At 39.7% G+C, this 13,860-nt stretch overlaps 2 protein-coding genes and 1 pseudogene across 2 annotated transcripts in view; 1 reads left to right on the top strand and 2 right to left on the bottom strand.

The window, feature by feature from the left end:
- Window positions 1-13,646, bottom strand: part of LOC141809517 (sodium- and chloride-dependent taurine transporter-like) — a 54,840-nt gene extending 41,194 nt beyond the window's left edge. Inside the window, exon 1 of the mRNA XM_074696583.1 lies at window positions 13,382-13,646. The gene's annotated coding sequence lies outside the window, so the exon portion shown is untranslated. The remainder of the gene's footprint in view (window positions 1-13,381) is intronic.
- Window positions 113-5,044, top strand: LOC141809855 (primary amine oxidase, liver isozyme-like; annotated as a pseudogene).
- On the bottom strand, window positions 8,624-11,458 carry LOC141809516 (amine oxidase [copper-containing] 3-like). Its single transcript, XM_074696582.1, has 5 exons — window positions 9,886-11,458; window positions 9,629-9,747; window positions 9,350-9,516; window positions 9,072-9,204; window positions 8,624-8,967 (listed from the first exon to the last, which is right to left on the bottom strand). Exons 1-5 carry the CDS (start codon window positions 11,456-11,458, stop codon window positions 8,704-8,706), a joined length of 2,256 nt encoding a protein of 751 aa, XP_074552683.1. The 3' UTR covers window positions 8,624-8,703.
- Window positions 13,647-13,860: the final 214 nt, after the last annotated feature.

The following is a 13,860-nucleotide window of genomic DNA, read 5'->3' as shown; positions in this document are numbered from 1 at the left end:
GACAAATGCAGCTATATCACAGCCCAGTTGTAAAAGGATACGGTTTGGTGTTTTGGCATTCATCGATAAGTGGTGGGAAGAAAAGGGGGAGTGTCACGCCCATTCTTTCCAAATTATTTCAGCATTTGCTCGTTCCTGTGGCAGAAGCCTGTGCGTAAAAGTAGTGCTGAGAATGAACTCTCTTGTGAAATGGGCGCTTATCCTCTTTGTTCTTTTCTCCATCATTCTCAACATCGTCCTGATCGGCATCCACTCCAGCAGAAAACCTAAATGCTCCGTGCAGCGCGTCCACCCGCTGCGGGCCAAGCACGATGAGCGCAGCGTGGTGTTCGCTGACCTCACCCGGGAGGAATACACGCAAGTCCAGCAGTACATGCTCCAGCAGAAGGACTTGGGAATATCCACAAACCAGATCACAAAACCATCAGAAAACTTTTTGTATTTGATTGAGCTCTCCGTGCCAAAGAAAGTGGATGCGCTTGCTTACTTAGACGGAGGAGGGAGCAAACCAGTCAGAGAGGCAACAGTTGTGGTCTTTCACGGTACTCTCAGCCAGATAAAGGAGTATGTTGTGGGGCCTCTTCCAAATCCAACATACTACAGGGATGTCACTAAGGAGAGATACAAGACAGACCTGCCCATTACTGCGCGCCCCATCACTGTGGGGGAATACGTAGTGCTCTTCTCGTTTTTAGAGGAACATGTCTTCTCCCCACTCGAGACACTCATGAAAGAGAGCTTTGGTGTGGGGGGTAGTAGGAAGCTTAATGGATACGAGCAGATGCCCCGCGGAGTTCAATCAGGAGACAGAAAAACCTGGATTTCTTACTTCAGAGACATGAGTGGCGTGTACGTCCTCCCGGTTGGCTTTGAGGTGATGGTCAAACACGAGAGTGTCAAAGCCTCCGAGTGGAAAGTGGAGCGGCTGTACTATAACGGTCAGTACTTCAACACAGTAGAGGAGCTGAAACAGAAATATGAAGCTGGGACTGTGAAGAAAATAGTTTACAAAGAGTCTCCAGATTATGCATCACTGAAACCAAAACAGAAGCCTCCACAGATAGGTCCACAGCTGTTCAATGGATGGAAAACGCTTCAGCGTCAGCAACAACCACGTCCTGTACCTGGACTGGAGCTTTGCCTTCGGGCTGAGTCCGGTCACGGGCATGCGAGTTTTTGATGTGCGCTTCAAGGATGAGAGGATCATCTATGAGCTGAGTGTGCAGGAGGCCATGTCTGTGTATGGTTCAGCGACACCAGGTATGATGATGACAAAGTTTTTGGACTCCAGCATCGGAATTGGACGCTTTGCCCACGAACTGGCCCGTGGTGTGGACTGCCCCTATGATGCAACCTACATCGACACATACCGCTACATCGATGTCCCAGTCCCTGTAAGATTTAAAAACTCTATATGCGTTTTTGAGCACAACATGGGTCAGCCCCTGAGGAGACACTTTGCTGACTTCTTCCACAACAGCTATGGAGGGATGGTCAACAGCGCCTTAGTGTTTAGGACCATAACAGCTATAGAAAACTATGACTACATGTGGGATTTCATCTTCTACCAAAGCGGATCAGTGGAAGCTAAGGTGCATGCTACAGGCTTCATCTCCTCCTCTTACCTGGTGGATGGTAATCTGAAGTATGGACACCAGGTGGCAGACAAAGTGCTCGGGAACATTCACACTCATTTCATGAACTTCAAGGTGGATCTGGATGTGTTGGGTGAGTGGCAGTCAAACATTTTCAACAATGTGTCCCTCCAATGTAGAGAGTAACACAGGGCTTGGATATGTCAAGTTAAGTTTAGCAAAGATTTAAATTTTTATTTTCACAAACAGGAGAGCCAACCAATTCACACCAACCAGGGTCAAAGGTCATTAATAAATGCTAAAGAATTGAGAGTGTTAATCAATACAGAGCAGCTGGAATTCAGTAGGCTACCAGGGGCGCTTTCAGAGGAGTGGTCTTGGGTGGCATGGCCCCCCTTGAAAGATAAGTCACCACCCCTGGGGTCAAACCATGACCTTGTCAAAAGCGGGTCATTTTTTCAAAAATAAATTGTAGTTCAAAAGCCTGAGCAGTCATTTTCTTGGCCTTTAGGTGCAATACTTCTCTTTTTTGCACTTTAAATTGAAGTCTCAATACAAGACAAGTGGATAGGTAGGAGATCAGCACACAAAAATTGCAACAAAAACCTTCATAAACTGTCTTACTGAGCACAAACTTAAACCGTTATCAACAATATGTGGGTACAAACATGTTGGAGATGAGCTAATCTTGAGTTTGCTTGCAATTGGGTTTAGATTGTGACTCAACATCAACTTTTTAGCTTGTAAAATTAGAAATGCAGGCTTTATTAGCAGAGACAAGAAAGGTAAAAGGTTAAAAACATGGAAGCATGCATGGTATGCACACATCAGTCATGCCACCCCCGTAGAAATCAGTGTTCCAGATGGGCCATCCTAAAAGTCTGGAAATGCCCCTTTAGCCTTGATGAAACCCCGTCTCTCTCTGGAAGCACTAGTGCCTGACCTCATTTCAACTTTGATTTTTATTTTTTTTAAATACCAAACTAGTTGACATATTTAAGGAGCAGCTGCAGCTCAGTACAACTAAAACATTCAATTCCAATGAGTCATGGATTAGCTAAGCTTTGATATCTTTAACTCTTAACAACCGTATATTGTTAGGAAAGGACATGACAGAATCTCAGTCGTACCTTTGATGCACATGTTTTAGAAAGTTAATAAAAACTTAAAATCACACGGTTGATGTTGTTGCTAAATAAAAAAAAAAACATTTTGCATCATTTTATTTGCAGGGTTGCAGAATGTGTTCCAGACCAAAGATATGCAATTTGTCAACACGTCCCTCCCTTGGATGCCTGACCGCTACGCTATGGTTCCTCAGCTGGTGGAGAAACAACTAAAAACAGAAGAGGTCAGTCCTCAGTGTGGGGGGAGTAAACCATAATGATTACATATTCAGTGTTAAGTTTGGGAGAGTACCTGTGGATTTGTGCACCTTTTCATTTTAAACTAGAATAGAGGCACCCTCCACACTGTCAAGCATTAGTAAACTGAATTTGCCAAAACAGTCCTTTAAAATCAGTTTACTAATACCCCAGACTCAACTGCTTTTGGTTTGTTCCAAAGGCCAGTAAATCAAGTGTAGAGAGGATTTTTTTAGGCTCAGTGAAACCATAAAGGCAAGCTGCTGCAGGCAGGTAAAACCAAGACAGATGCAGAGTAAAAGCTGATCTAACCAGAATCTTGACCTGGCACCAAGGTCAAGCAGGTCAGAAAAACAACATGTTACTTCAATTCGGTTAAGCCAGGAGGTGATCTTCCAAGTCAAAAGTGTGTCTTTTATAATCTAGACCTCCCTCTCCATTCCCTGTAGAGATCGTTGATAAATAATACACAGAAATTATGTTGAATTATTTAGTAGTCAACGTCAAAATTCAGCCAGCTTGTGCCATTACACAAATCTAACTAGTCTTCAAAGCTACATGTCCAACCTCAACTTTTCACCACACTAGTTTGAACAGTAGTACCCCCATTTCCACTGTATTGAAGTGTTATTACTATCAAAATAATTTTATTATGACTATTTCATTGTTCTTGTTCATGCTGCTGTTGTTGTTGTTGTTGTTGTTATGCAATGGTATTATTCATTGTGGTTTGGGTATACAGTGATTTATGCATGGCAAATGACTCCTGCCAATCCTCCACAGGAAGCTGTTCTGCGTTTTGACAAAAAGACTCCACGCTACCTCCATATAGCCAGCAACAAGACCAACCGCTGGGGCCACCAGCGCTCCTACAGGCTGCAGGTGTTCAGCTTCACTGGAGACCATCTCCCAGAGAGCCAGCCAGAGGAGAGGTCTATGTCCTGGGCCAGGTGAGACTGAAACAAAGGCAAAGTCCTTGTGCCTCAATTAGATAGATAGATAGATAGATAGATAGATAGATAGATAGATAGATAGATAGATAGATAGATAGATAGATAGATAGATAGATGTTTTATGTTTGTTTTTTTCAGGCCGGTAGAACTTTATACCGTCTGCCTGATGGCAGTAGCTGGAAAGAGTGATGAAGGGGGTGAGAGTGGCCCCCATTACAAGTTGCAACATTACAACTTTCACATGGCTGTGTTATTTATTTATTTTTTTTTCAAACTTAGGCCACGCTCTTTAGGTAGAGCCGAGCCTGTGATTTCAAGGAACTGCTGATTGTCTGCTGAAATCTATTGACTTGCTCTATCCCCAGGTATAAAGTCGCCATAACCAAGCACAAGGATTCAGAGCGGACTAGCTCCAGTCTGTACAGTTTAAACAACATTTGGGCTCCAGCTGTTGATTTCAGCAAATACATTGAAGACAAGGAAAACATCGAGAATGAGGTTTGTTTGGAGTTATCTGCATGTGACATAAAAAAAATAAAACAAAAAAATATCTGTAAACTTGACAACTATGTTTTTAAAAATGCACTTGCAGGACCTGGTTGCATGGGTGACCACTGGTTTTCTGCACATCCCCCACGCTGAGGACATCCCTAACACAGTGACAGTGGGTAATGGGGGCGGGGTTCTGCTGCGGCCTCACAACTACTTTGATGAAGACCCTTCTATCCACTCTGCTGATGCTGTGTATATAGGCCCAGGCACTGAGGGCAGCTGTGAAAGCAACAGGATGGCCTGCCTTGCTCAAGAGGCCTGCAGCCCTAACCTTGAATCCTTCACCTACAATGGCTTTGATGGAGTCTTGAAGTTTGAGGATTGGGTCTTACTTACTCAGTGTTAGCAGGTTACTTACCAATACAAGTAGTGTTGGAATGTTTTCTCCATGTTTTCTCAAATCACTGATAGATTACATGTTATTCATGCACGTATGACAGCACAGAACAGATACATATGTCCATGTCAGTAGGATTTTACTGTTAATTTGGATTCTATTTTGTGTTTTCTTTTTTTTGTTCTCAGTCAAAAATGACCAGTCATAGAAATAAATAGGGGGAGAGTGTAAAAATGAGTGAAAAAAACACTAAACCCAGGTACCTCCCTATTTGTCAAAAGGACTCACCTGCACACATATGCATGCAACTGCACTCAGACAATCACACACATGTGCACACCTACACACACACATACACCTTTGTTTAAACTGTAGCCCAATAAAGTCTCTTTTTCTTACAGGCAGTTGAAACTGAGCTTCAATAATATTTGTTTGAATAAAATTTACTTTTCCTATAGCAAGTCCAAAGGTCACAGTTGATGGGCGTCTTCTAAAAGTGACCAGAGGATCATCTATTGTGACGTTTGGACTAGTTTTACTGATTAGAGTTAAGTGCTCAGCCTTCTTGTCCCAAACCTCTCTGACTGATGCCACTTCGTCTTGTTGACAACGACCTGAGAACATGTTTGTTTGTTTTCTGTTATAAGGGAAAACACATATGATATACTGATGATTACAGTATAATTGTTCTTGTTATTTCTTTACTGTTTTAAAACACTGATCTTATAATATTGTGAAGTGTACTTTGGTATAGTTTACTTTGTTTACAAATGAGACATTTACTGTCACTGTTGGGTGTTATTTTGTATGACTGTTTAAAATGTACAATGGAGTCAAGACAAATATACTTTGTCACTTAGACCCACAGAAGTCTGGAATAAACTATATACTTTTTTCAACTGATCATTCTTTATAAAAATAAATGTATAAAAAATAATCCAGAAATTGTGTTTTTTGGAGCTTGAATCAGCTCGGATCAGTGAAGCCTACAGGATATAAATACAAACAGAAGTTTAATTTTTTTTTTTCACAAGAACTTTATTTTAAAGACATTCCAACACAAATAGTTATAATATTTGTATTATAATAGTTTTTATGATGACAATGCGTCATTTATGACTGGAACACAATGATGCTTAACATGAAACCAACACAACATGAGGGCTAGTTGATGATATTTTAACCTTTGGGATAAAATTTCTCCGCCAAGTATGAGAGGTCCATCTGTGATTATGCTAAAGTATCATTATAATGGCAATTCAAAATGTTATGAGAAAGACCTAGAAGATTTATCACTACAAATCACATCCTGATGACGTCATCCCAAAATTGTTGTTAAGTGTTGTCTCTGATGAGGCAGGTAGTAAATCATATTGTTGTGTTTTCAGGGTACAAGGGTGAACAGTAAGGTTGGCTACGTCCCCAACTAACTTTTTCCTGTGAATGTTTTCTGCAAAATAAACAAATAAAAATGAAGGTAATTTTTCAATATCTGCTTCCTGTCATTTTTTAGATTAAGTGTTTGTCGCAGTCATTAAAGCATCAAACTCTTCTTGTTAAAAAATAGAAAATAAGTTTGAAGGGATTTGAATACCTGTTCATTTCTCTAATTCTTATTTTTGTGTCCCATATTGAGGTTAAACACTGTTACATAATTAAAAACCAAACAAACAGGAGTTGCTTGTAACAGATAAACCTTTTTCTGCAGATGATATTTAAGTATTCTACATTGATAAAAGTACAACTTTAGAAATGTTTTTTCTTTATCTTGAAAAGCCCTACACTGAAACTCCTGCTCAAACTAAGTTCACACAGCAAAATGTGGTGTACAGAAACACTGGGCAATAAAATGCTTTATATAAATTACCAAATGACATGATTACAGTGCCATTCAAATAAACGTTATCCACTTATCTCTCTGAAGTCAAGAGGAACTGAGGAAGGGCAAACATATCTTTATAAAGCTGTCGGCATTGACCGGAGTAGCCAAAGATATTGATACAAGAAGTAACACATTAATAGGATATCATTTAAAAGCTGTGCAAGATGTTTGATGAAGGAGAAAATTAGCAATAAAAAAGCAAACACATTACTTGCACAAGGAAGTGGAACTAGAAGAAAATATTTTGGGGAGGTATGGTTGCAGAGAAAATATTAGCAAATAATAGGAAATATAAAGGAAACTGGGGGATTAACTAAGTATAAGTTATTACATCGGTTATTTTTTTTAAATTATTGTTTAAAAAAAGACAGTCTCCAAAGGAATGACAAGCTCTGTATCAACTTTGATGAAATGTTTTTGACACGAGTCTTACTTATCCTTGGTATTTACAGTTATGGTTTGATAGTGTTAAATTGAAGTCCTGAATGCAAGCAGTCAATCTGTAACTAAATATATCTTTATGAAAAGCTTAATGATTAACACTATCTCAAACTGTCCTTCAACCCTGCTTTTGATTGCAGCTGTAAGAGATCTGTTTTGTTTACAGATCCACCACCTCTATGGGATTATGGCAGGGCATACAGGGCAACAAGTTAACTGTTAGTAATTATACCGTCCAGATAAGTTTTATTTTGCCCCGAGGTTATAACTAAACCTCACGTGCAAGATTAACAAGACTTTCAGAAAATGGGTTATTCATGAATTTACTATGCTGCTAGAGCTTCTTTAGTCTGTGTGCATTTGTGTCCGAAATAAAAATCAGTACAGTTAATGGTGTGCAGCTTGGCCTCAAAGGCATATGGTGGAAAATAAGCCCCCTCTTGCCAAAATTCTTTCATGTTTCTACTGTTCATTCATTGTGTATTTCAGCTGTCTGCTTCCCTCTGCAAGGCCACCTGTGATGGCATTACCATTTTTCAACCTTTATCTCTCATTTTGTCAGGTTTATGTGTTGAAAGCAAATGATAGTCTACTGTAAAGTAAATAAACATTATGCCGTTTGTATGGACTCTTTAGAATAAACTTGGGGCATTTCGACTGTCTGCTCAAAGACACAAATCGACTTTAAATGCTCTTTAGTTCAAGGGGATGTGTCTCTGAATAAACTGTGGAAATCTGAGTAAATGAAAATGAAATGTGCAGATCAAAACTAAACCTTGAAAAATGAATGTGATTTTTTTCTGTGTGAAGAAAACTTAAGTTTCAAACTAAAAAAACTGATTTCATGTCTTTTTTCAACTCAGCTTTTCAAATAATACATTTTTTGTTATTTGGAGACAAATTTTTAAGTTAGGTATTAAGCCAAGTATTGAAATCAAGCATTTTGATTAACATGAAAAGGGGTTTTTATAACATGCCAATACTCTCCTCTTAATGAAATAAAAACAATTAAGTTTGGCAGGCTGAGCAAAAGATTTTTATTAGATTTTAAAAGTACTTCACATAAAAACACAAAAAGCAGTTGAATACAGTGTACACAAAATAAATACAGTGAATTTAAAAATAAAGGCTTCCAACAAAGAGATATGATGCTGTTTTTAAAAAAATGCTCTTTATTTTTTTTACTTTTTAATTTTTTTTTACTTTACTTGTTAAAATCAATGGTATTGATTTTAATAGGTGATTTTCCTTTTAAGAAACAGGAAATAAAAACTATCTCTGAATGGTTTAATTAATTGTGTGCAGAAAATTAAAACAGAATTTCAAAAACATTCTACAATTCAAGAAGACTTGTCACATCAAATCAAATTAAATTATCTACTAAAGTAAAAAATAAAAGACAAAAAAAATAATGCAGCTATACAATGAACTGATAGACCAACAGTGCTTCTTTATTCTACTTTGAAATATCTTAAGAAACTGAGTTAACTTTGCTGTAGTCTAAAGAAAATGAAATCAAATAAAAGAGAAAGAAAAAAAGAAAATTATGAAAAATCCTTCTCGGGATTAACTCGGAACTTCAGTAGAAACCTCCATAGGTGAAAGGTTCCAGGAACGGAGTGCAGGGTTCTTCAGCAAGACAGGCCATCCTGTTGTCCTCACAGCTGTCCTCATTGCCTGGGCTAATGTAAACCCCATCAGGAGAGTGGATTGATGGGTCTTCGTCAAAGTAGTTGTGTGGTCGCAGTAGAACCCCGCCCCCATTGCCCACTGTCACCGTGTTGGGGATGTCCTCAGCGTGGGGGATGTGCAGGAAACCAGTGGTCACCCATGCAACCAGGTCCTGAAAAAGAAATAGGGTGAAACAGAGAAATAATGTATCGAGTTTTGTGTCTTTTCCTGTTTTTTTTTTTTAGGTTTTGAATGCTAACACACATATGCACGAACCTCATTTTCAATGGCTTCATTATCTTCAATGTACGTGCTGAAGTCAACAGCAGGATTCCAGATGTCATGTTGATTGTACAGACTGCCACAACTCTGCTCAAGGTCCTTATGCTTAGTTATGGCAACCTTATACCTGGTTAAAGGAGAGTAAAAAAAATCCAGGGAAAGGAAGGGATTGGATGCTGGTGAGGAGATTTAATTTGTCATTGCAGACACAGAAACCACAGAACAGGGTGAATGCAGAATGTTATTGATCTGATTATTGATTTGATTCTCACCTGGCCCAGGACATGGCTTTCTCCTGTGGCTGGCTCTCTGGGAGGTGGTCCCCTGTGTTGCTGAACACCTGCAGCCTGTAAGAGCGCTGGTGGCCCCACTGGTTGAGCTTGCTGCTGGTTACGTGGAGGTAGCGTGGGGTCTTTGTGTCATGACGTAGTGCTGCCTCCTTTAAAAGTCAAGCATAATAAATTTAATCATTCTGTATGTTTTATAGGAAAAAGCTAGTCAAACTGATACACTTATCTAGCATTATAGATATAACCAATGGAAAAATGTACCTTCTCTGTTAGTAGCTGCTTTTCTACCATCTGAGGGATCATGGCATGATATTCAGGCATCCAGGGCAGAGAGACGTTCACAAACTCCATGTCTTTAGTCTGGAATACATTCTTTTCCCCTATAAAGAAGAATTACACCACTGTTTTTTCATCATACCTTAATTTTTTCCCAATATTCCATTTCATATAAAATATCTGTAATTGTGATTTGTAAATTTCAATTATATGTGTATAATATATTAATGTTTAAGACTTACCTAAAATATCAAGATCCACTTTGAAGTTAAGGAAATGGGTGTGGATATTTCCCGTAACATTCTCTGCCACTTGATGACCAAATCTAAAATCATTGTTGAATTTGAACGAGGATGCGATGTAACCCGTGGCATGTACTTTCGCCTCCACTGAGCCACTTTGGAAGAAGATGAAGTCCCACATGTAGTCATAGTTTCCTATTGCTGTAACTGTCCTGAACACCAAAGCACTGTTAGCTAGTCCTCCATAACTGCTGAAGGCAAACCCAGAATAGTGCCTCCGTAGAGGTTGGCCCATGTTGTGTTCAAATATGCACATAGAGTTTCTTTGCCTGTATGGAACATCATTGTCCATAAAGTGGACAGTGTCTATGTATTCAGCAGATAAAGGGCAGTCAACCCCTTTGACTAACTCGTAGGCACACGCACCAATGCCAAGGCTGCCATCAAGGAACTTAGATAGCATGATATTTGGGGTGAGAGATCCATAGACTGACATGGCCTCCTGGACACTCAGCTCATAGATGATTCTCTCACCTCTAAACCTTATGTCAAATACTCTCATACCTCTGAGGGGGTTCAGACCAAAAGCAAAGCTCCAGTCAAGGTACACCACATTGTTGTTCTCTACACTGAATCGCCTGCCTTGAATATCAAACTGTTGGGGACCAGCACCTGTTGGTCTCTTCCTGGGTTTGAGTGATGCATAGTTCGGAATGGGTTGGTAGGTGACTTTGTTTACAGTCCCTGCTTCGTATTGCTGCCTCAGTTCATTTAAAGTGTCAAAGTACTGACCATTGTATAGCACTTTTTCTATACGCCACAATGAAAAATTGGTGCTTTGGTGGTCTATCAAAATTTCAAAACCCACCGGATGGATAAAGAAGCCCTCCTCGTGTCGACAGAGTGCAATCCATGTCTGTCTGTCTCCTGACTTGAGCCCTCTGGGCATGCTGTCATAGTAAACTTGGGATGATGACGGAGTAAGACCAAAGCTTTCTTTCATGAGTGTACGTACTGGTTCGAGTCCTTTTTTTATAAAAGCCTGTAAACGAATGAATTCTCCATAGTGAACTGGACGTGCAGTTAAGGGGATCTCCTTTTTGTATCTCTCAACAGTGACATCTCTGTAGTAGGAAGGGTTGGGTAGAGGGCCAACCACATATTCCTTTATGTTGTTATCACTGCCATGAAAAACCACAGCAGTTGCCTCTCTTGTTGGTTTTGGTCCATTGCTATCCAAATACTGCAAAACCTCCTGTTTTTTTGGCAGTGAGAGTTCGATCATATACAAGTAGTCAGCTGATAGAGGTGAAGATGGGTCAAATGAGATGTTCATCCCTTGGATCGTGGACATATAGTCACGCACCTGAAGAATCTCTTCCTCCGATAGGTCAGCAAATACGACACTGCGCTCATTGTGGATCACAGGTTGGTCTGAGTGTTCCCAGTAGGCCGGGCACTGTGGAATACGCTGGGTGTTAAGCCATATCAAAACGCTGTTACTTATCAACAAAGCAACAACTGCAAAAATCAAAAGGCAATTGAGGAGCGTGCAAATAGTTTTGCAGATCATTTCTCCAACGAAGCAGAGCAGGGTCTACACAGTGACTAAGAATGACTGCTTTTTATTATGGTGAACAAGGGGAGGAGGCCAAAGCTAATAAAGACTGCTTTTACAACAGCTATGTTTGTTTAGATAAGAGCATTAGAAACTAGATTCACTGTCATAAAAGAGTTTGTGGGATAATTTTTTAATCAAATTACAAGAAAAAAAACATTCAAAAAGTGTTTTAAACCATGTAAAACCAAATAATATGTATAGCATCTCATTTATTAGATTAGATTTGCAGACGTGCAACTTGCAGATTTGACACCCTGGTGAATCAATATGAATGAATATGAATGACGATATTTGTTTTAATCCTAATATACTATACATTTTTGCAAGTGTTAGTATAGACACAAGACGCCAAGACACAAGCCAGTGCTACTTGTTCCCCCACAGAGTACTTCTGCTGCTTCCGTTAGACAGCGAGAGCCACACATGATAAGGCGCTCAGTATTGTGTTGAATATGGGACAGGGCACCGCCAACTGCTGCGCTAAATGCATCGCAGGTCAGAATTGTGGGGCTCACCAGGTCAAAATGCACCAACACAAGAGAAGAGGTGAGTTTTTCCTTTGATAAAAAGCTTCAAATACAAGCCAAAATTTACAGATCCATGTGCAAACGTGACAAATCGCATCTCTTTGCCACAATCACCATCTCAGACAACAAGGTGGAGAATCAGCATTGGTCATGACAAAAATATATTGGGCTTTTAATCATCTTTACCAAGAGTGTGTCTCTGTTGCTTTGGTGCTGCAGTGTTTACACTGAATCATTCAGCATAACGTTTGCCAACCATTGTTATCTCGGCTATTACCAGAGGTGGGAGAAAGTCATTGTTTTGCAAGTCTCAAGTAAGTCTCAAGTCCTTAAACCCAAGTCTCGAGTCAAGTCTCAAGTAAAGACGTGCAAGTCCAAGTCGAGTCTCAAGTAAAGAGAAGACAAGTCAAGTCAAGTCTGCAGTCATAGGCTTAAAATTTTTGAGTCCTTTCAAGTCATAAGCACTTTTTTTTTACCAAATATTATGTAATTTTAACAAATAATCTATCAAATTTGACCAGTACGATTAAGGTATTTTCAGGTGCTTTATTTTCCAGATAAAATGTGACCAGCCTTACAGAACTTGATGACAGAAAAAGAGTGCTGACGTAGCATTCAAAAAACAATGAGTGCTGAGCACTGCAACAACAAATGAACTTTTGAAAGTGTGGTCATTTTGTGATGTGATATTTCATTTTAACTCATCTAATGTGTGGGTGTGCTGAGTGTGTGTATCTATGCAGGGTGTGTAAGTGGATATATAGGGTTGGTGTGTGTAAGTGAAGATGTTGGACTGGGTAACATTAGGTTAAGGTGTTATTACTAGTCCTTAACTTAAGGTTATTTAGGTTAAAGTTTCAGTCTTACTGAAAATTTCAAGTATTTTCAAGTCATCACGCTAAAGTCAGAGTCAAGTCCCGAGTCACTGATGTTGAAGTCCAAGTCGAGTTGCAAGTCTTTGATGATATTGTCAAGTGGAGTCCAAAGTCATCAAAATTGTGACTTGAGTCTGACTTGAGTCTAAGTCACATGACTCGAGTCCACAAATCTGGCTATTACTGATCAGATACTGAAGCTAAACTCCAAAAGCTAATCTTAGTTTAACTAGAGCCCCTTGGACAACAGCTAACAATGATATATAAGTACAAAACTAGAACAAAACAGGCCAATTAACTCCCAACAAACAAGCAACATGATGAATAACACAGCTAGGAGCTAACGGTTGGCTAACTTTAGCTAATGCTAGCCTCCCGTTAGACTGCAGTAGCGGTTCACGTGTTTAAGATAACTTTTTTATTTCTTGCCAGCAAATTAACAACAGGTCACCTCAAATACGATATTAGCTTACCCCAGAACAGATGTAGACATCCTCGCTGTGTTGATGTGGTCAACCGCACAACTTTATCCAAAGAAGACACGTCCCTTGGTTGAGATGTGGCTTTTTAAAGAGTAAAAAATACATCCCGTCTCCCAGCCTCTCGGGATACTTTGTGTTGGATTTGAATGAGCCCTATGAACACAGTTTGGCCATTTTTAAACTCAAAATCAAACTAAAGAGGGAAAAGCCTCATAAAACCGAACGAAAACTGACTTTCAGGTAGAGAATGTCTGAGGAACGCTATACGCACTGTGATTGGCTCATTGCATGTGTGGGCGGGACTTAGCTCAGGTCAATTGAACAAACAGGTGGTTCCTGAAAGGGCTATTCCACTATTCTTGTGCACTACATGATCTCTTCTCATGGAGCACTTCATGATGTCAAGGCTCCCATCACTTTTTGCTTTTTCTGAAGAGTTGCACGCTGCCCTACAAGGGCTATTGTTCAGG

The sequence above is a fragment of the Halichoeres trimaculatus genome, unplaced genomic scaffold (genome assembly GCF_033239565.1).
Source record: "Halichoeres trimaculatus isolate MK-OKI-2021-1 unplaced genomic scaffold, fHalTri1.1 fHalTri1_scaffold_20, whole genome shotgun sequence".
Taxonomy (NCBI): domain Eukaryota; kingdom Metazoa; phylum Chordata; class Actinopteri; order Labriformes; family Labridae; genus Halichoeres; species Halichoeres trimaculatus.
This window is presented reverse-complemented; position numbering and strand designations above follow the sequence as displayed.